This window comes from Cylas formicarius, unplaced genomic scaffold (assembly GCF_029955315.1).
Source record: "Cylas formicarius isolate icCylForm1 unplaced genomic scaffold, icCylForm1.1 PGA_scaffold_1__22_contigs__length_36826433, whole genome shotgun sequence".
Classification (NCBI taxonomy): Eukaryota; Metazoa; Arthropoda; class Insecta; order Coleoptera; family Brentidae; genus Cylas; species Cylas formicarius.
Genome location: NW_026844264.1, coordinates 11540166 through 11560847, shown reverse-complemented (window position 1 = coordinate 11560847; position 20682 = coordinate 11540166). Strand labels below are relative to the sequence as shown.

Below are 20682 nucleotides of genomic sequence, written 5' to 3'. Positions count from 1 at the left end.
ATTTTGAATGGATCAAGCAATTTTAGCAACTACCATTTTTCGTTTGACACTTCTGAAGGTTACGTCATACATCACTCAGTGATATTAAATTATAAAAAGTATAATAGGCAACACGTTGATGAACTTTTTCAATCACTCTAATATTTAAAACTTGCATCGCTGTGCTCAGCTCGTGCCGAGTCAATCACGTGGTGTTTATCAAACATGTTGCATAATATGCTATAATTTGAATTTACCATGATACGTTGTCAAATTTAAAAGAAAATATGTCGCACATTTTTCAGTCTGATTTCCGCCATTTAAATTCGACGCGTTCCCACCTAATACTTTGCATTAGCACAATTAAATTAAGCCGTCATAAATCATCGATAATTAATACTTTAGCAGCGTGGCAGAGTATGCACGAATGAATAAGCGTCACTCATTTTTCAAACACGCTAAATGGTTCCCAGGTGCGTTTCGTCGCTACCCCATAGTTTACCGTATTTTCCGCAAAACCAGGTGAAGTGAATGCCGCAGAATTCCAATTATTTCAATGACGTAATCTAATTTGCCGATAATAATATTAAATTCGGTTTATTTATGAAGACCCAGGTGAACGTGTCTTGTGTTTAGGGCCCGTTTCACTCTGGAATAATCTAGTTTACTTTGTTTTTACAATGTTGCGCTTCTGCTAGTAGCGAATCTCGAAGTGAATTCGTTTTATGCTTAAACGAATGATATTTTTATTTTTAATAAAATAATTTTGTGCACAAAAAGTACTCTAGCATAAACGCGGTTTAACATCTTTAGTCTATAAATTTACTTCGTAAAGCCGTTTCGCCTAAGCACCTGGTTCTAATTTGGGACATTGGGACACTTACAAAGAGATTCGATTAACATTTAACAAACTTCAAAAAATTATTTCCTACTCCCTACTATACAGGGTGCGTCCGGTAATTGAGGATATCCATATATGTGACTGTAATTTTTGGAGAACAATTTTCTTTCTTAAATCATCCATGAAGGACTATGAAGTAGCGCAATAAATGAAGAGACATGCACTTATCGTCGCTATATGTGCAAAACACATCGATTCAGAAATCTCCATTTTTTTGTACATTTAGCCACGTAGAAGCTGTTGCAAAACGCAAATGGATATTATCAAATCCTACAGAGATTCACCGTATTATTCACACGAAGTTTCCGACAGCTGTCATGGTTGCAGCAGTTGTGACCAACCAAGGACATGCCACCTTCTTTCAACAGGGGCTTCGAGCGAATGCTGTCGCTTACATCGAGGTTATAGAAACAGTTGTGAACCGCTGGATTGGTAGTCTACTTGGGGACAGACCATACATATACATGACGACATAAGATTGGATTACCGAAAATTTTTATGACCATATCTCTTGATTATTACGTATTGGCGCAGTCGAAAAAGAGACCAATAATCATCCCCATAACACTATTTTATCGCAGAAGGATGCTATAACAATTATTATAACAAATTTTGCAATAAATGGGAATAAATTTTAATATCAATTTGTTCTCAAATATCGTACGCACCCTGTATAATACCCAATTATCCATGCTTTAAGCGTGCCGAAAGTGTCATGTTAAGACGTCATCTTCGTTGCGCACGGTTGCGAGTCATTCTGTTCTAACGGCCACTTCACACGTCACCCAGTGTGTATAGTTGCTGTTTTGCAAAAAGTACCCGAATACTTATGGTCTTAAAAAAGGAAAGTGTGCAACAAGTTAATGAATTTATTCAGTCCCTTGTAATTAAACACTCGCCCCGCTGAAGTCCTTTGCTAAATTAGACGTAACTAAAGTGACATTTATCAGACTTGTTGCATAATATACTATTGTCCTTCGATCATAGGGGAAACTGCACCCCAATTTATTGTTAATATCGATCATTAACAATCATCCTAATGCAGTTTATGAACAGTCATAATTATACCTGGCTGAACCAATTACGAGATGTTTTGGGAAAACGGAACTCATCAATTTGCTAAAAATTTGGTTACTTGACTCTCCTTGCCGCGCAACAACTTTGATTTTTTGAATAGGACAACTTTTTTATATTATCATTTTTCTCTCCTCGCTCCCTTTTGATGAGTTTCGCAAAATATTTCCCTATCTCTAGCCGCTTCTGAGAAACAGAAAATTGGCAAAAAATATTTTCTTTAATATTCATTATAAAATATTCATCTAGCTAAAAGATAAGGGTTTAAAAATTAAAAGCGGTTTTCTAACAACATTTTATATTTTAACATATTTGTCAGTATAGCCACGAAATGTACATGCATTTATAAGAAATTGACAATAGTCGTTACATGCACAAATAAATACAATTTTAAAAGTAAAGAAAAGAAAATTGAAATGGATGAAGATTATTCCAATTAAAGAAACTAAGCAAGTAGAAAATTTCTATTCGCACCCACTTTCTCAGAGTCACGAGTCTGGTTAAATTTTATATTTTATTTTTATAACATTATAAAGATTTTTATATTTATAAATTCACAACAGGCATTGAACCGCAATTATTGGTATGCTATGAAATGCTGCTAGAAATCTACTTAGGAATATTGCTTCCACAGTTTTCAATTAAATCTATTACCGAATAATAGGGACTTACTGCATTTGTAGCTGTTTTACTTTATTTTTCCTTGTTAACCGATAAAGTTCAACGCTGCCTATGGCGGAATAAGGCTCATCGTACTACAGTTTAAAGCGATGATGGTGTAGCGTCAGTAGTAATACGATAACTTTCGACTTGCTTTTATTTAATTGTATTGTATTAAGACATCGCGCCAAATAATATTTTGTAAGAGGTTGTTATTATGCCACCATCTTAAAACTTGATAAATACATTTTCCATTGTGATAAACACCTTTTTTTAAATACAAAATAAAAACTGAAACTGACCAAATGCCTAACAAAATTGTCTTCTGGTGGTATATTTTGAAACCATTCTTCAAATATCGTTTAATCAGTATCATTTTAAAATTCGATTGAAGAATGATGGTTAGTTTTAGAACTGAAACAGTACTTGCTTTATATCGGTTTGAAGATTGAGTGGAATTTTCAACGTTTGATGAAAGTAAAAGTAATTAATTAAAAAAGTAAATAACGACTGCACCCTAAATTAATTAATTGCTAGTATCCACCTCGACTTCCCGTCCGTTTCATTCCGTTCGTTTTTTTAGATATTCTTTTACGATATTTCAACTGAAATAAAAATAATAAAAAAAATACTCCACACACAAAACATTTTGCTGAAAACATTGAAAAAAGACGATCGTAAAAGAGAGCATGTGAAAACCAGAAAAGCTGAGAGACACGGAGAGAACATATAAATACGGCTGACCTTGGAACAGTTTGTTGCTTTTGCCGTGGAGAATTTTGGTCTCTGGGGTAATTAAGCGAGAAAAACGACTCAACAAATTTGCTAAAAAAAAATTAAACAGGCCGGGGCAAATTAACTTCATTATCCGCAGGATAAATTTAGAAACATGGATCCTACTCGCACAAGAAACCTGTCCTGTATTTATTATTTATAATGTTATCGTTCATTGAAAACAGCATTTACCTTTAATTTTAAATGCATTGGAAAAACGCACCTTTTGGACCATTGAAATTGTTTTTTTTTTCGAAGTCCGTATCGTTGTGTCTCTGAATAAGGTTTTTCAAATTAACATTTTTTGAAATAGGTGCTAAAACAGACAATACATATTTTTATCCAAATCACAACCATACATATCATATTACCAAAGGCTATATGTTAAAAATAAATACACAATTTTGAGATTTTGATATTAATTTGAGTTAATAAGTATCTTTTTTTTTTTAGTTTTTATAGTTTTAGCAGGTCATCGCATTTTTTGTTTTTTTTTTTCAGGGTATTCATTTCTTTAATGACGCATTATGTTAAGACGCACAATTGTTAAAACGAATAATTTATAGCATTAATTTAAGAACTATTGAAAGTTGAGAAAGTCAAATTAACACAGGCATAGTAACAAACGATAGGTTTTTTTCCAAATTTTGATGATTTGATGTTAATTAAATAAATACCTATCTTTCATTTTTATTTTTATATTTTTATCTAATCATCTGAGGTTTGGGCTTTCTTGGTTACTAGATTATTAATAATTTTTATCAATTATATCAATATCAACTTTTAGAAGTGAGGGTATAATTGATTTATTTGCTACATTTGATTATAGTTTAGTACATATTTTGTAACATATAGCTCAATATTACCGGTAATTCTTGATTTTTAATGACGTTGCATTTTAATTAATGCAATAATAAAGATGTTTCTATGTTCTCTATTGTAATATCATATTTTTTTGTTTTTGGAGGATATCTATATTTTGAATATGAATTGAATATTTTGAATTTGTGGTATACACATTGTTTTTAAATAATTTGTCTGATTACTTTAAGAATTATTGAAAGTTCCAATAAACCTAGCATCAGAAAATTAAAAAAAATGGCAAACAAACATGTGAAAAACAAGTTATGTATACCTTCTTATTATTCTTTAACCTTGAAATACATATTGATTTGGAATTGTTCTCGGCTGGAGATTGTTAAATAATACTATTTTTTTTTTTTAAATTTTATTCAACGTTTCGATCACAATATACATTTTCATCAAGAATCTAAAGTACATACCAATATTACATAAATGAAATACTTTATATAAAAATATTTACTTAAATTATTGATATTTTGAATGAATTAATAAAACACAAATATCAAATAATTGACAATAATATTTTGATATTAAGTTTATCTTTATTATTAGTTGCTAATTGTTAGTTTATTTTTAATTTTTAATTAAAACTATGTTATTAAATTATGACACTTAAATTAATAATTTATTTCCATCATTTATTTCTTCCTAAATATTAATCGTTTCTTTTATTGCTATAAATATATTTTCTTAATGCTTTTAATATTTTTTCATTCTACATTACAATTTACCGTTCAAAATGAGAAATACAAAAAAATAAATTTTCTTGACAAAAGAAAATTAAGATATTTTAATAATGATGACAAAAACAATAAGATGATTTGTCATTAAGATATTATAATCCTAATTACCCCAAAATTTTATCAACAGTTAAACAATTTTTAATTGGAGATTATTTCCCTGAAAATAAGATTAATGCATTTTTTAAACAACAATACAATTAATCAGAAATATGTTGCAATGCCAGGTATAAATAACTTATTTGAAAAAATAAAACATATTCTTGCCAAATCTAATATCAATTCTTACAAATTGATAAAATTTATTCTTTCTCCATTGCTTATTTAATACTTTGTATAAGTTGTCCAAAAAATATATTGGAATGACAAGCCAACTTTTAGAAAATCGTATAAATTCATTCAAAATTCTCTTTTTCAGCTATTTAATATTTGTAATGTAGTTTATATTATTGATTGTGATAGAAACGTTGAATAAAATGTTAAAAAAATCAAATTTTGCTATTATTCAAAAACCTCCAACCATCAGTCCTTGTCCAAATATGTCATTTTATTTTTACTGGCTTATGTCACTGAAAATAGTCCAGAATGTCTTTCTCCGGCTTCAAATGTCCAGCATTTTATTTTGGACGAGGCCGATTTCCGTTATTATTTTTGAAATACTCCGCGGAAGAATTAAATAACTCCAGAACAAGGAGGCATTTTTCCACGATATTCAGAAAACTAGGTTATCAACGTTTCCACTGAAAACGTCGCGGATCGCGTGTACCGGTGTAATTTTCTTTAAGCCAAGCGCGGAACAAAACATGTCTTTATAATTTAAAGATAATTTTTCGACGCAACAAAAAAAAAGAAAGAAAATACAGCTGTCAGCGTGTTTAATAATTTAGCCGGTGCCGTTTCAGAAAGAGCAACATGCGAAATGAATAACTAATCGCGAAATTCAAAGGAAGATGTCAAAGTTTCAAACGGGAAGTTTCTCGCGAGTCTTAATTTTCCTGCAAATTCTTTATCAAAGAGAGTCTCAATATTTAGCTCGTACTACTTTCAGATATAATTACTGCTGAGCGGAGAAGTACGAATATGTAGTTAGCAGTCGTCGCATTACATAGCTTCTTTTTGCTGCATGAATCAACTTTAGAAACGATCATTTTAATAATAAATAATTCACTTTCTAATCCGGCTTTGTTAAACTAATTTTCAAGTATAAAAAGAAACGAGATCATTCGGGGTTATTCCAAAAAAGAGAAACGAATGTGTTCAGAACTTTTTCCTTTTTAAATTCAGTGCGCATCATGGGTAGTGGGCGTGGTCACAAGTTACATTGGGATAAGGATATTTTTAATGTTCAGGAACTAATAATTCTTTGGTGAGTCTAGTTTAAACTTTTTTTTTTATGACTGCATATCCTTTGACAACAAAATTCACCACAAAGCCACAAAGCTAAAAAGGAAACTGCAATTTTGTATATAAGTTGGAACATATAAATTTTCATGTAATATTCCTTCGGCTGAATATTATATTCACGTTTAGGGACATTTTCGCACAATAAAAGGAATTTGTTTCCCTTTTCGCGAAACTCGGCCCGAAATATATCTGCCGTTGTATTATATCAAACGTTCTAAGCGTCTATTTGAAAATGCCATCCGAAGTGTTAAAAGAAGACGCATTCCTATACGACGGCTCTAAAATTGGGTAGCTTTTTTTAAAATTTGGTTATTCTGTTTAAACGTCGCCTCTATGATTCGCCCTCGTAAAATTCGTCATGAAACAAATTTTGCTCTCCGAGATTTTCCTCGAATTTTAATGAAAGGACCGTCTTACTGACGATGCGAAATTTCCATTGTAAATTATTCATTAGCTTTTTTAAACACTCAACCCGAAAAATGAAATCAAACGTAAACTGTCGCCATCTGCGGTTGAGTAATACAATATTTTGGACGAAGGACGCACGAAATCTAACCAAAAATTTTAGAAAATTTGTGTTTTGTGTGTTTGAATTGAATATTGGTCCTTGAAATTTTGATTGCATTATCCTAACTCTTCTCAAATGTTCTTAATTCAGTACTCCGATTTGTTGTTTAAATTGGCTGCCCGTTTTCATCAGTTTAGTATTATTATTTGTATGACGTATATTTATAGCAATTCAGCAGATCACCAAGTGGTGATAACAAATATCAGAGTGCTGAATAAATTAGTGACTTAAAAAGTTTGCCAAATGTGTTGCATACTATACTTTTTCTACGACTATTAGTTTTTGGCTACATGTTTGCAAAACAAAACACGAATACATTCACTGACATGACTGTCAACATTGACAAACGGAACTCCCAAACCCGTGTGGTAACAAATTGGGTATTCTTCAGGACGGAGGAGAAAAATATGTAGGTTTGTTTATAATTAGTCCAACAGGATGAGGACGTTGTGGTAAATTAAACAAAACTATATTTTCAGTTATTTACACTGCACCTCGTACAACACCTTCGTCGATAGTTGGGACGTGGACAATAACAATTAAAAAAAAAATAAAGGTTAGCAATTTTTGCAAATCTGCACATAATTCTTCTAATTGATAAAGCTAAAACAACTGTCAAAAATGTCGACCAATTTTCCTAATGCACAACCTACACATAGTTTCAACCCTCTCCAAAGCTTAGTGCCTGTTCGGAGCTCTCCAATATTATTATAGTTATTATAGTTATAGAGTAGTTATACATTTTTGAGAAGCTCACACCAAGCGGAAACCATTCAGAAAAAAATCTGACTACGCCACTGAATCCTACGTAAAATTCTATATCGGATGCGCTTTTTCCTTTACGACGTTTCATAGGATACCCGCGATACAAGGGGTGCCCCAAAACTTGAAATTTCCGCTACCAAAATGACACGCAGTGTACATTTTAAGCTATATTAATAATAATTTTGTTCTCCAAAAATAGTTAAACGTTTAATACATTTTTTGTCTTTGATTAATGGTAAGTTCCATTTTGGAATGGAACAACATATTTTAAAATTGATATATCCGATAAATTTATTGAATTCAATATGCCCCATATTCCATAGTTTAAATAAACGCGAAAGCAAAATCATACGTTTAGATAAAATCATTTCAATTTCGTTGTTATTATAACCAAGATTTTAATATATCTCAGTGAACTACTTTATTTCGTTTATATTTGTCATTATAAGATATAATGAACATAATACATATTTAATTATCTGTCTCTTTTTTCCGATTCATATTTAGTATCTTATTTATTAATGCATTAAAGAGCAATTTTTATAAAGAAATCACAGGGGGCCCTTCTCATAGTAAACATTTAAACGTTTTAAAATATTTGTTGCAGTTTAAAACAGTATTACAATATTGAGACTCTTATTAAGCCAAAACAACAAATTGTACAAGTCCAGCTCCATTACATTCCAAACTAGTTTGTCGTTGATGAAGTCGATCTATTTACTATTTATTTATTAATAACGACGCAAAGAGCATATACACTTACCAAAAAGTAGGTTTTCCTGAGTCAAACGAGCTGATCCTATCCGAAAATTGAATAAGATCTAAGATCTGGTTGGCTCAAATAGAATCTTTAATTTAGTTAACTAGTTCTATATTTAGTTTCTCAATGTGTGATGTGTATCATCAATCGTAAAAGCAAAAAGTTAGAAGATCACCGTCTGAAACTGGTAACATTATTCTGTAGACCGACAATAAAGTTATCCCTAATTTTCTCATCAGCAAAAAACTTCATCTGCTTATAAAATTCTTCGTAAATCTAATTTTTATTAATTTCGAGAATGAATTCATCATATCTGTTAATAAATTGGCCAAACCAATAAGACTCTTCTGTCTCTACATCTTGAAGTTGTTTTCATTTTGTCTTCATCCAAGAACGCTAGTGAAACCACCAAACTCCTCTCAACTATTAAACACTGTGCTAAATGTCGCACCAACTTTCTCAGACGGAAAAATCAATTCTTGCAAAAGGTTTCAACTGCGTCTTTGCTCCACCTATCATCCCCAAAGAGGAAATCATTTCAAATGTCAAGTCTACTATGGGGTAGACAGACTGCTATCTCAACTAGCTAATGACATTCGATTTGAAACCGCAAAAATCCTTTAAAAATCCAAACTTTCTAAATCTAATATTCTAACGCCTAAACCCATTGCTCTAAAATCTCCAAAATCAGATAAGCATAGTCATGAACACAACTGAATATCAATAAAAAAATGCAAGATATGTCTACCTACGTCATCTATAGCATCAGGATGTGTGAAAAAGTCTCATCAGACACCCTAAGATTCTTAGACCTATTGCCAGCACCATTATTTCTTCAACATATTATTTAGCAAAATATTTAGCTTCTATATTAAAACCCTTCACAGAGAAAACTGATTTCAATTGAAAATTGTTTGTCTGGAATATATTTTCATATAACGGTGAAATTTTTATCCATTATCACCAGTCAGCACGAATACTTTTGTTATTTGGTCTCGTGGTCAAGAATCCCTCCTAGATTTTCTTAGCCATTTTAAGTCTATGCACGCACACCCTAACATACTTTTTGCCATTGACTTAGAAAGTAACAATAATCACGCATACAAAAAATTCTTAAGAATTATAATGTCAAAGCCGCCCACTTTGCCACAGTTACATTTTGTTGCAATAGTTTTGTCATTGTACCATCAAGAAAATTATCCATGTAATTCAACAACATTTATTTCTGTTATATCAAAACAATACCAATTGGTTTCATTAAACGCAATTTTTTGACAAAATAATTTCCTTTTTCGCAGAGTATCGGGAACAGACTACTAGTGACAATGGAACGGGAAATATTCAACATCTAAATCGCTTCGATTGATTGCTCGCGATTAGAATCCCTTTTCTCGTATTTCGACTTGAAACGCGAATTAGGATGGTTTATTTCGAAGACATCGGATTTCGCTGCAACGTTCCGCCGTCAATTGGGAGATAAATTACAGCGGCAGCTACGGCTCGTCGCGTGAAAAAGCACTCGCTTCTTTCTGGTTCGGCTTGGTGGTGTTCCGGCTGGCTGGGAACGAGAAGGAATTTTTCGCGCGCCATTCTGGCAATTCGCCGGGAAAATGGATTCGTTAGGGGAGCCTCCAGGGCGAATCTAATTACGAATTTATCCGATTTCAACGTCACAAAAAATAAGCAATCTAGACTGTGATTTTCACGATGCAATTTAAATTCTCTCGAAGCCAAGTTACAATACAAATACAACTTTCGAATTTCAGCAGAGAAGGTGTGCATTGAGTCTCTATTATTCGTTTATTCTAACTCTGGGTCACTGATCGCCAGTTCAATGTTTCGGGCTTTATTTGTTTTTGCTCTTTTAAATGTCTCTCTTTTTGAATCTGTTCTCTCTCACTCCAGACCTGTTTTCATGAAACCTCTCTCTTGAGGTTAAATATTCCTTAGTAAAGGCTTAAGAGAAACAGGATAAGGGTGAGAGAGAGGAGAGTAAGGGAAAAAAGTATAAAACATGCGGGTTGAACTCGGTAGTACAAACGACCTTCAGGCAAATCTAATTACAAATTAATACCATTGCAATGTCACAAAAAGTAAGCGATCTAAGGCACAATTCTGACGATGCAATTTAAGTTCTCTCATGTGGCAAATGTAATCTGTCGAAGCCAAGTTACGGAACAAATAGAACTTTTGGATTTCAGCAGAGAATGTGTGTAAATAAATTCATTCATTCAGGCACAGGATCATTTTTCTCTGCTTTTCTCAGATATAGAGTTTTTTAACCTCTCTCTTTTTAAACCTATTTTCTCTCTCTCTGAACCCTTATTTTTCTTTAAACCTCTCTGTTGAGCTCAAATATTTTCTCCTAGAGCTCTAAACAGAGGGAGAAAGAGATTTAAAGAGGGAGAGGTTTACTTCCATACTTGAAAAGTGGGGTCAAGTCCGAGAAAAAATGGTTAGCCGGCGAACTCAGTGTCACTGAACACTAGTTGTATCTGTCACTGTCTCTCTCTCTTTTTCTTTCTAAAGTCTTTCTCTTTAAACCGCTACTCAACTAGAAAATATTTGAGGTGAAGGGAGAGGTTGACAAAGAGAGACTAGTTTAAAGAGAGAGAAAGATAAAGACAGGAAGAGAAAGAGAATCAAAAAAAGAGGAAAAAGGTCTAAAAGTAGATAGGGCTAAAACAGAATGGTTTAAAAGCCGTTATACCTGAAAAAAGCGGAATCAGATTAGTTATTATTATTATTAGTTATGAATGAACCGTTGCAGTGATTTTTTTCTTCCTGCAACACACACGTGAAATAATCGAACCAGAAATGGTATTGGCAATAATGCCAATAAAAAAATTCCTTTACAATTATCTAATAAAGTTCTGATTGATTAGTGATTTTTGCCTTTTCATTGTTTTGTCAGAGTTTCAATAATAAGTGTTCCTACTCTGCAGAAACCTTACATATCAGCCAATCAAAAGAATATTTTTAAAATAAAAGTAAATTTGAAGGTTACAATTCGTTCCGATCGAAAAATCCCTGCACCCACTTCGGATTCTGTTCAACAGATACCGAACGTGTTCGAAATTTAATACGCTTTCTCCGCGAACATAGAATTCTTAATTTAGAGTAGAAATTTTCTACTAATGTGCATGCGTTAGCATTGAGAATGCGTCCGGGATCTGCGAAAATAGCTATTGAAATGAGCTATAGAAATTGAGCTAACCAATCAATTGGTCCCCTACTCGTAATTAAGTTTCAGCTTCAATACATTTAGTTAAAGGTTAATTATACAAGTACAATCGTCGATCGTCATAGTTTTGAAGGGTTTAGTTAGTTTTAGTTAATTTATAAGCGCCTGTAAAAAGTAAGTCCCCCACAATCCATTTATTTTTTGAAACCTCGGAAAAAACTGAATTTTTCCTACTTCTTTCTGTAAAATACCTAATTTTACACCGATCTAGAGTGTGGAAAGCGTCGCTTTACCATGTGAGTATCTTGTCGCACGGATCCGAGCCTCTTCGGACATTTCCGGGATATTACCGCACCGGTTGAATTTTGACATTTGTCAATTCCGACGGTTCTATCAGTGACAGTGTTCGTATTGTTTTACAAAAATTCTTCAGTGCACTTCTTGTATAATATGCTATTGCGGAATCATAAACAAAATATGTATTATTATTTATATTTTATTTTATTTTTATTTATGACATTAATTAATAAAAGTGTTTTTGCTCACAGGGGCTATTTACTATCTCTCGGTTCAAATTGAAGCATTTCAATTTTCACGGTTCATAAAAAAAATCGCAAAAGAAGTGTGATCTCAAAAAAGAGCCCTTCCACGGTCTCGTGAGATGCAGACATCTCCACACAAAACCGATTCTAGTGGAGAGCGGTAGGAAACTACGCAAGATTTTGCTAGAAATAATAATAATAGTTATGCAAAGATATTACTAATTCTGAGGTATATGTTATACTCAATACGAAGCCTGTCCCATATTCTTCTATATATTTAAACAATTAATAATGATAAATAATTAATTAATGAAGTACAACCTATATTATAATTAAGAATGTGCACCTTAGGGGAGCTTGAGAAAAAATCAACGATAAGGCGCTTGTGAATTGGTCTGTTTTTCTAATAAGCGGGTTTTTGAATATTCCACCAAGAAATTAAATTTTTCATTGAAATTTCTCTAGAAAAACGTAAATGAGGTATGCTTTATTTTCAACGGTTTTGAAGGTACAGCATAAAATAAGGACTAAAAGTAAAGTTGATCTTTTCCTTATAAGAATAAGGCAAACTAACCAAAAAGTCCTGAAGGGGCTTTCCGGAATTACTATTAAGAAAGGTAAGGTCCACAGCAAACAATTTTTTTACATTAACAACAAATCCAGTTTGCCCATTTTAAAGTTTAGTTGGAATATTTTTTGAAATAATTATCAACATTATACATTTTACTCGCGCACTGTGTATATTTCGAATTATGTTTTCTCATGCCCGATTATTTTCGTTCATCCCATAATGGTCTGTAAAACCCGCCTAACCGTGAAAATTAAACTTAACGGTGCAAAATCCTTTGAGCGGGGGAGCTCTTGTCATGTTTAAGCAAGGCGAAACCGCACACTCTAAACAATTTATCTTAAGTTAATGAAAATATGTCCATAATTTACTTCCGGCTTCGTTGTACTTTGTTGCTACACCGTGTTCGAGCGAAACTTTTGGGCAAATTTGATGTAATTGGCGAAATTTATGCGGCCGAAACAAGAGTTTGCACTCTGGCTAATAATAGGCTTTGTGAAAACTCTATAATTTCGTCAGAAATTCGGTCGGGAAGCGTACTAGTTACGGAAAGACCCCCGACAAAAACCTTCTGGTAACGGAGTTAAATGGAAGTTTAAAAAGCGACGCGAAATCATTTGCATGTTCCCCAAACGCTTGACCTCCTCGTTTTCGTCACATGCGATTTTTGAAACGAGGCTTTTCGTGTTCGTCTACAAAGCATTTTCTAGCTCTTGGGTGATTGACTTCACACATCAATCATAAATTGAAAATAGGTGATTCGCCAGAACAAAGTGTGTGGGCAAGAAATGTTTATAAATTACGGGAATATTAAAATTAATTTAGAAAATCTACTCATAAAAAACCATACACATTGGGCAAAGATAAATATTTCTAATGGCGTATTAATATGTAAAATAAAATGAAACTGTGATAATTATATCTTAACAGTAAACGAAAAAGTTAATCGTATAAGTGGAATGAGTGTTTAAATTATTGCAGAAAAGTAAACCTGAGTTGACTTTCTTTTCCTATTTTAAGAAGACAATACCCACCCCAGTTGATTTACCCTTAATAACAATATCATTACGTATGTATGGTATTAATCTAACGGCTTCATTGCGGGTTATATTAAAAAATAGCAAATGCAAAAGTGAGGTTAATTTTATTATTCGCGGGTGGGAATAAACATTTTCTATTCTACACTACTAGACTACTTGATATAACCCATAACAAAACATGCAGGTTTAGGCCTAAATATGCCTGGACACCTTGTAAATACTTCTACATATAATGTATGTTTTTCACAAACAAACATTAAAATTAGTTCAATATTTATTTTTACATACGCTCGTCTTCCTTATATTTTTTGTCATTATTTATGAATAATTATAAATAGTAAACCACCCAAAGCTAACCTAAAGACTACGTTTGAAACGAGATTTGATCAATACGCAAAAATGGAAATATAATTTAGTATATAAAGGATTTCCTAAAATAATGAGTAGAAATTTAAGGCTTGATTTTACTTTAGAAGTTCATATAGTCAATAGTGAAAAATAACGGAATTACAGGCTGGTAAAATAAATTTATCTTATTAACTTACTCTCTAATTTGTCTATTTACTTTAAATGACCATGACCACGAGCATGACCTTAAGAAAGTGCCCTTAACCTTTTTTTTTAAAGAAAAATTGGTTAAACAAAGCATGTGCTAGAAGCTAGTTTTGGTTAGTTTGGTTAGTGAGACAAATTTAACAGTAGATTTTGACAGTATTTTAAGCAACTTGGTTACGGAAAATCAGTTAAAATTATTAATATTTATTGACTTCTAGCCAATTAACTAAAGGAATGGAAATTAAAAGTGACGATTTTCTTGGACATGTTCCATTTTATTCTGCTGTGGTAAATAAGGGTATGTGAAAAAATTTTTTAATAGGTTTTAATTAATTAATTAATTAATTAAGATATTACAATTTGTTAAAAAAAAAAAATTAAACACATTTCTTACAGTCAGCAATTAAGTCCCTTTGGCATTAAGGATTTTACGTAAAATTTGTTCTAAGCATGCAAATGAATATTAATATTAGGTATGCTATAGATATTTAGGTAATCGACAAACTAGAAGCCAAGTTAAAATTCTTATTTATTATTTTTATAAACTTTAATATCATTTCTTCGAGGAGAATCAACCCTATTTGCTCATGATTTCCAGATACTATGTATACTTCGTTTTTAATATTACATGTTTTTGAAAACTTGAAATATCTATTTTATTTCTTATTCGTAACTATTTTATTTTGGACTCTAAATATAAAGATTTTGTAAAATGATTGCAATATTTAATCCAGCAAAAACGTAACTATACCATTTTCCCTGATCAATCATATAAAAATCTTTCCGATTTAGCTCAGATTTTTTCATCGAAAACCTTTGCCCTGCGGGTAAAAATATCGAACGTTGATGAAAACGAAAACTCATTTTGCTATCTCTCTAACTTCGTGTGTCTTGAATGATGAATAGAAGATACGCGCTACCTAAAATGGAATATTAAATCTCCGCACAATGCTTGTTTTGTAAAGAAGTAAAATTAGAAAACATCGATTTTATGCCAGTCCAGCGCTACGTAGCCAGGTAGTGAAATTGGATATTAAAATTCAGCAACCTCTAATTTTCATTTCTGCTCCTCGTTCCTACCAGGGATGAAAATTAGCGTTGAATATAATTTTTAGTTACCTTAACGGCCAATTTTTAAAGTTTTATTTTTCAGAAGGATAAGACGCACCAATTATCCACCATCGTTCCTCTAGCCATTTGTAAAGGAAATATTTAAATATTAGTACGCAATATTATATTAAGTATGTTAAAGCAATATACTTCCACAAAATTGGGAATTCCTAAAGAAAATTATAATTATTCGTAACTTGAAGGTCTATTTTATATATGAATGATATCGTCAAAATTTAGATTAAATGACAAGACAAGAAATGATGGAGTATTTTTTTTTGTAAATATTTTTTTGTCTAATTCTATTTAATAATTTGAATAAAATTTGTTTCCTATCATTGAATTTGAAAATACATTAACCACAGAGAGTATTTGGATTATCGATCGATTATCGATTATCCATCGAATTATCGATATTCTAATTAAAAATAGCATTAGTTATTACCCCCTCATTTTTTGAATTATGGCTTCAAGTTGTCTGAAAAACAAAACAATATTTATTCAAAGAAAGTCTGTTTTACTTCAATTATTATTTATTCAATTTTATATCCGTTTGTTCAACTTTCAAGCCATACCAAAATCAGATTCCAGGTTATCAGGAATGACTGATTTGCTAAAAATTCCGCCTCACTAGTGAACATTTGTTCCATTTGTTGCGAAATTTTTGTCGGTCACTCTATATTATGACTAATCGTCGAAGTCTGTAAATCTTCCCTATCCTAAAACTCAGCCAATCTTGAGCTTTTGAAGTTTTGGAGACTTCCAGACTATTGGATGATTCGTATAACCACCTGAAACGTTTAGATTTTGTCAATGTCAATAAAGGAAGGTGATAATGAACAAAGAATGAATCCCAAATATTTTATACATCCCCATACCAAAACTAAAGCATATTCAGCACTAAGAGCCAATTTCTTTCGATATTATAACGAAACTCCAAAAAAATTAAAAATAAAAACTGAAGTATCTCATATACTTACGATTTTCACTAGAATTCATAATTAATGAAATCACCGATACAAATAAGTTTAAGAAAGTATTGTAAACACTTTTTTTTGTATTTCTCAGTCGTATGAAGAATGCAATAAGCTGTGTTCGCAACCCTGTAGTTGAATCTTCAAAAATTTAAGCAAATGTGACTTTCATTTTTAATTTTAAGCAGTCGATTTGTCGTCGATATCAAAACAAATCGTGGTGCCTCAAAGGCGAACCACCGTATCTATCTATCTACCGAAAATAAATATCAACTCTTAAACCGTGCAAGTCCTGCGAAATGAAATATCGAAACCCGAATATTCATGCGAAAACTGAACGGATATTTGGTCGTAAAATATTTTATATCGCGATCTGTCGGAACCTTATATGGAATTTTTATGTACGCTACCTTTCCGTTTCGATCGATATTCGCAACTGTACATGATTTAAGTGATTCTTTTACGGAAATTGAACCGTTTCGATATACAGGGGGTCAAATATTCCATCCTCATTATTTGGGTCTCATAAATGCAAGAGATTAGTCAAGACGGACAGTTTTCTGTAAGTTTCCGTACCAGGAGATCCGTATTTGAAAATATTGAGATGCTGTGGTTGGCAATAGAAACGTAAAATCGGAAGAAAGGAAAACATAAATCTCAGGATGTTGTTTTTTTCAGGATAACTTCGAAACTAATTGGCATTTTCCTAATTTCAAGACCGAAACTGCTTTACACTTATCTCCGAAACGCGCAACTTTGCGACACTTCGTTATCTCTTACAGTTACTGAGCTCCCCATATTGTGCAGCACGAATTATACCACCACCGCAGAGGCGTTCGGTCGACCTTAGTTTTAAGTATGAAAAGCAAATGGCTGTTGTATTTTAAGAAGTTATGGTCGACCAGAGTCTGGCTACTATTATAATGGGTGTTTTTTTTCGATGATAGAACTTTAAGTTGGCATTACTGTTCAAGATGGCGACCGATTTAACAGCTGTCAAGTGATTTATTCTCAGTTTGGTTTGGCAATTCATCATGAATAGACTCACACCTGAACAACGCTTGTAAATAGTGAAATTTTATTTCGAAAATAATGGTTCTGTGCGGAATACGTATCGCGCACTACGTCCATTTTATCGTCGACAAAATCGTCCATCAGAGCAGTTAATTCGATGAACCATGGAACGTTTTCGCACCACGTTTACTCTTATTGATAACTCGCATCCCCAGAGACGCCGTACGGTGCGTACAGAAGAAGATATTGCTGTTGTAGAGCGTAGCATTGAGGAAGACACGAATGAGTCCATCCGCCATCGAGCACAGGAATTGGATCTGTGTCCATCCACTTTATGGAAGATTTTGCGGAAGGATCTTGGTTTATGTGCTTACAAAATCCAACTTGCGCAAGAATCGAAGCCAAAAGATCATCACGTAAGGCGTAGATTCGTCGAATAGGCCCAAAACGAGATTGCCGTTGTTCCCGATTTTCATAAGCGAATTTTGTTTAGCGATGAAGCGCACTTCTGGTTGAATGGTTACGTCAACAAACAAAACTGCCGCATTTGGAGCGAAGCTAATCCTCAAGTGCATGTCGAAACACCGTTACATCCAGAAAAACTGACTGTTTGGTGCGCTTTATGGGCTGGTGGAATCATTGGTCCGTACTTCTTAATAAACGATGATGGCCAGAACGTTACAGTCAATGGTGATCGGTATAGCGCTATGATTACTAACTCTTTCATTCCTGAATTGAATAACCATGATATCCAGCAGATGTGGTTTCAACAAGACGGCGCAACATGTTACACAACTCGTGCCACAATCGATTTATTGAAAGACACGTTTGGTGACCGCCTAATTTCACGTTTTGGACAACAAGAAATGTTGGAAAAAGTCGAAAATTGGACGTCCAGATTGGACTACATCCGCGCCAGCCGTGGCGGTCATATGCCAGAAATCATATTTAAAATGTAATGCCACAAGATTATCTTTCGGATAAATAAAAGTCATGTCAATCGAATAATCCATCGTTGTTTTATTGCAACTTAAAGTTCTATACATCGAAAAAAAACACCGCTTAGAAAAAACTTTTTGCGTGCTACAAGTACCATTGTATTAGTTATACAGTTAGGTGTGAGGGTTGAAAAACGATTATTGTTCTACCGGAATAACCTGCTAACACACCTGGCGCTAGGCGGCCAAAGAAAACATTTCTATTGTGCTAAAGTTTAATTGGAAATGTTTCGAAACATTCGAGATTGTTTACAGCGTTCCTCAACTTCTGACAAACCAGTTTACTAATTGAATAACATACTGGGCGTGCTGTTCAATATTCATTTAAACTTAGTTTGGAATTTTCTCGGATGACAACGGCGAAATCTAGACATTAACGGCGGACAACGGGAGTTTGTGCAACTAAATCTCCTCCGTTGATTCATCGGATCTTTAGTAGCATCGATTAGTGTGAAATGTTGATAAGACTATATTAGGAGATTGCTATAAAACCTGTGAGTACACAATTACTAATACAAGGTGTCATTAACCATTACGGAAAAAAACTAATTTGTTTTGAAGAAAAATTATTTAGTTTTGAAGAAAAACTATTTAGTTTTTCTTATAATAAGATAAAATGAATAAAACCGGCTTATAAAAATTAATCATGCATGGCAATTTGTCAGCCGTGACATTGAGTCACTTGACCTTTTATCAGTTACAACGATAAAATTAGAACCGCGTTGAAAGGGTAAAACCAGTGTCTTCATTGTGCTCCAAGCTTCTCAAGCAATATTGGAGCTACTTTTCCATTATCTTTGTCAGTAGCGTCAAACTACCACTGAATTAGATTTTAATCTGTTTAATTATTGTTTATAATCTTCACTACCTTGTCGGGTAAGAACAAGCTAGAGGCTTATTTGTTTAACTATATGAAATACAGATTTTTATTTGCATTTCTGTTTTTCGATTATAACCACCGGTTTATCAAGAAGTGGATACAGCAAAGTTTTATTTCCACAGCTACTTTAACTAATTAAATTACTATATTAAACATGTATTACTGAATCGATTTCGATATAATTTTCAATCAAATCGTGCAGGAAAAAATCATATGGACGACGTGATAATCGGGCAGTTCAAGAACCTCGACACGTTCAGGCAGTCACGAAATCTCACCTAAACGTTATCGATTAACCATCCACTTAACATTTATCTAAATGGGTCTCGGGCGAGTTGGGTAATCTTGCCAAATGTCCCTCTAGATTGTTTAGGTAATAAACCTCGTGATTTCTGGTAAACTACAAATCACCTAATCACACGTCAATTGCCCACAACGCACTTACCAGAACAAATGATTACTAGCAAGCATCCCATCAGGAACACTTTCTCGGTACGATTTGTCATTTTCCACATTAGAACGGAAACATATTGCGATATCCAAAGAACGCGCTTAAAACTTTATACACTCGCGAATCGCTAGACGCGAGCGCGTACAATCCACGTGACGCAAAACAGCTTCGAACCCCAACAACGAAATACCCGATACTGAAAACTTTTCAGCGAAACCGTAGCCAAAGTTCTGAAACGAGTCTGCGCCCGTCTCAGTCGGGCGCTGATAGTTTCAGCTGCCACTTGATTAATTATTGTCACCTAATGTGATTGATGGAAAAGTTAAGCGCGATCCTAATTTGTATTTGTTTGGTTCGACGTGTAATATTCGGCGAATAATGAGCACCGAAAGACAAAATATACGGTCGGTTTGACGGGTAAAGGGATAACGATCTTTTATGTCTAGCAGGTGATTGACTGTGCGATGACCATTAAAGCCATATTTTTGTACCGCAGAGGCATATCCGGTCGACCTTAGTTTCGACAAACAAATGACTGTCGTATTTCACCGAGTTGTGTGTCGATCATGGCCTCTACCTTGTTACAGAGAATAGTGTTAGGATGTTGGTAGTATCAGCAACAAATTATTTTATTGAAGCACCTCGCAATGGTATTTTGTTTTGTGTTGAAAGATTATATGATTTTCAGTTTCTAGTAAGTTCTACTTAACAAAATGATGTTAATCCACTGCCCATTTAAGTTATGATGTGCTTAGTTGTATCAACAACTGCTTTATATTAATAACAATCGTGCTTATATTCCTAGAATACCGATAAACATAATTATCATAGCAGATTTGGTAATTATTTTAGGAAAACTTTGGCTTGAGGTAAAAAT

At 33.1% G+C, this 20682-nt stretch overlaps 1 protein-coding gene across 1 annotated transcript in view; it reads right to left on the bottom strand.

The window, feature by feature from the left end:
• The window catches only part of LOC132696908 (cell adhesion molecule 3-like), a 126172-nt gene extending 106199 nt beyond the window's left edge, over window positions 1-19973 (bottom strand). The window contains exon 1 of the mRNA XM_060662040.1: window positions 19800-19973. Within this exon, the coding sequence (XP_060518023.1) occupies window positions 19800-19869 (70 nt within the window). The 5' untranslated portion in view covers window positions 19870-19973. The remainder of the gene's footprint in view (window positions 1-19799) is intronic.
• Window positions 19974-20682: the final 709 nt, after the last annotated feature.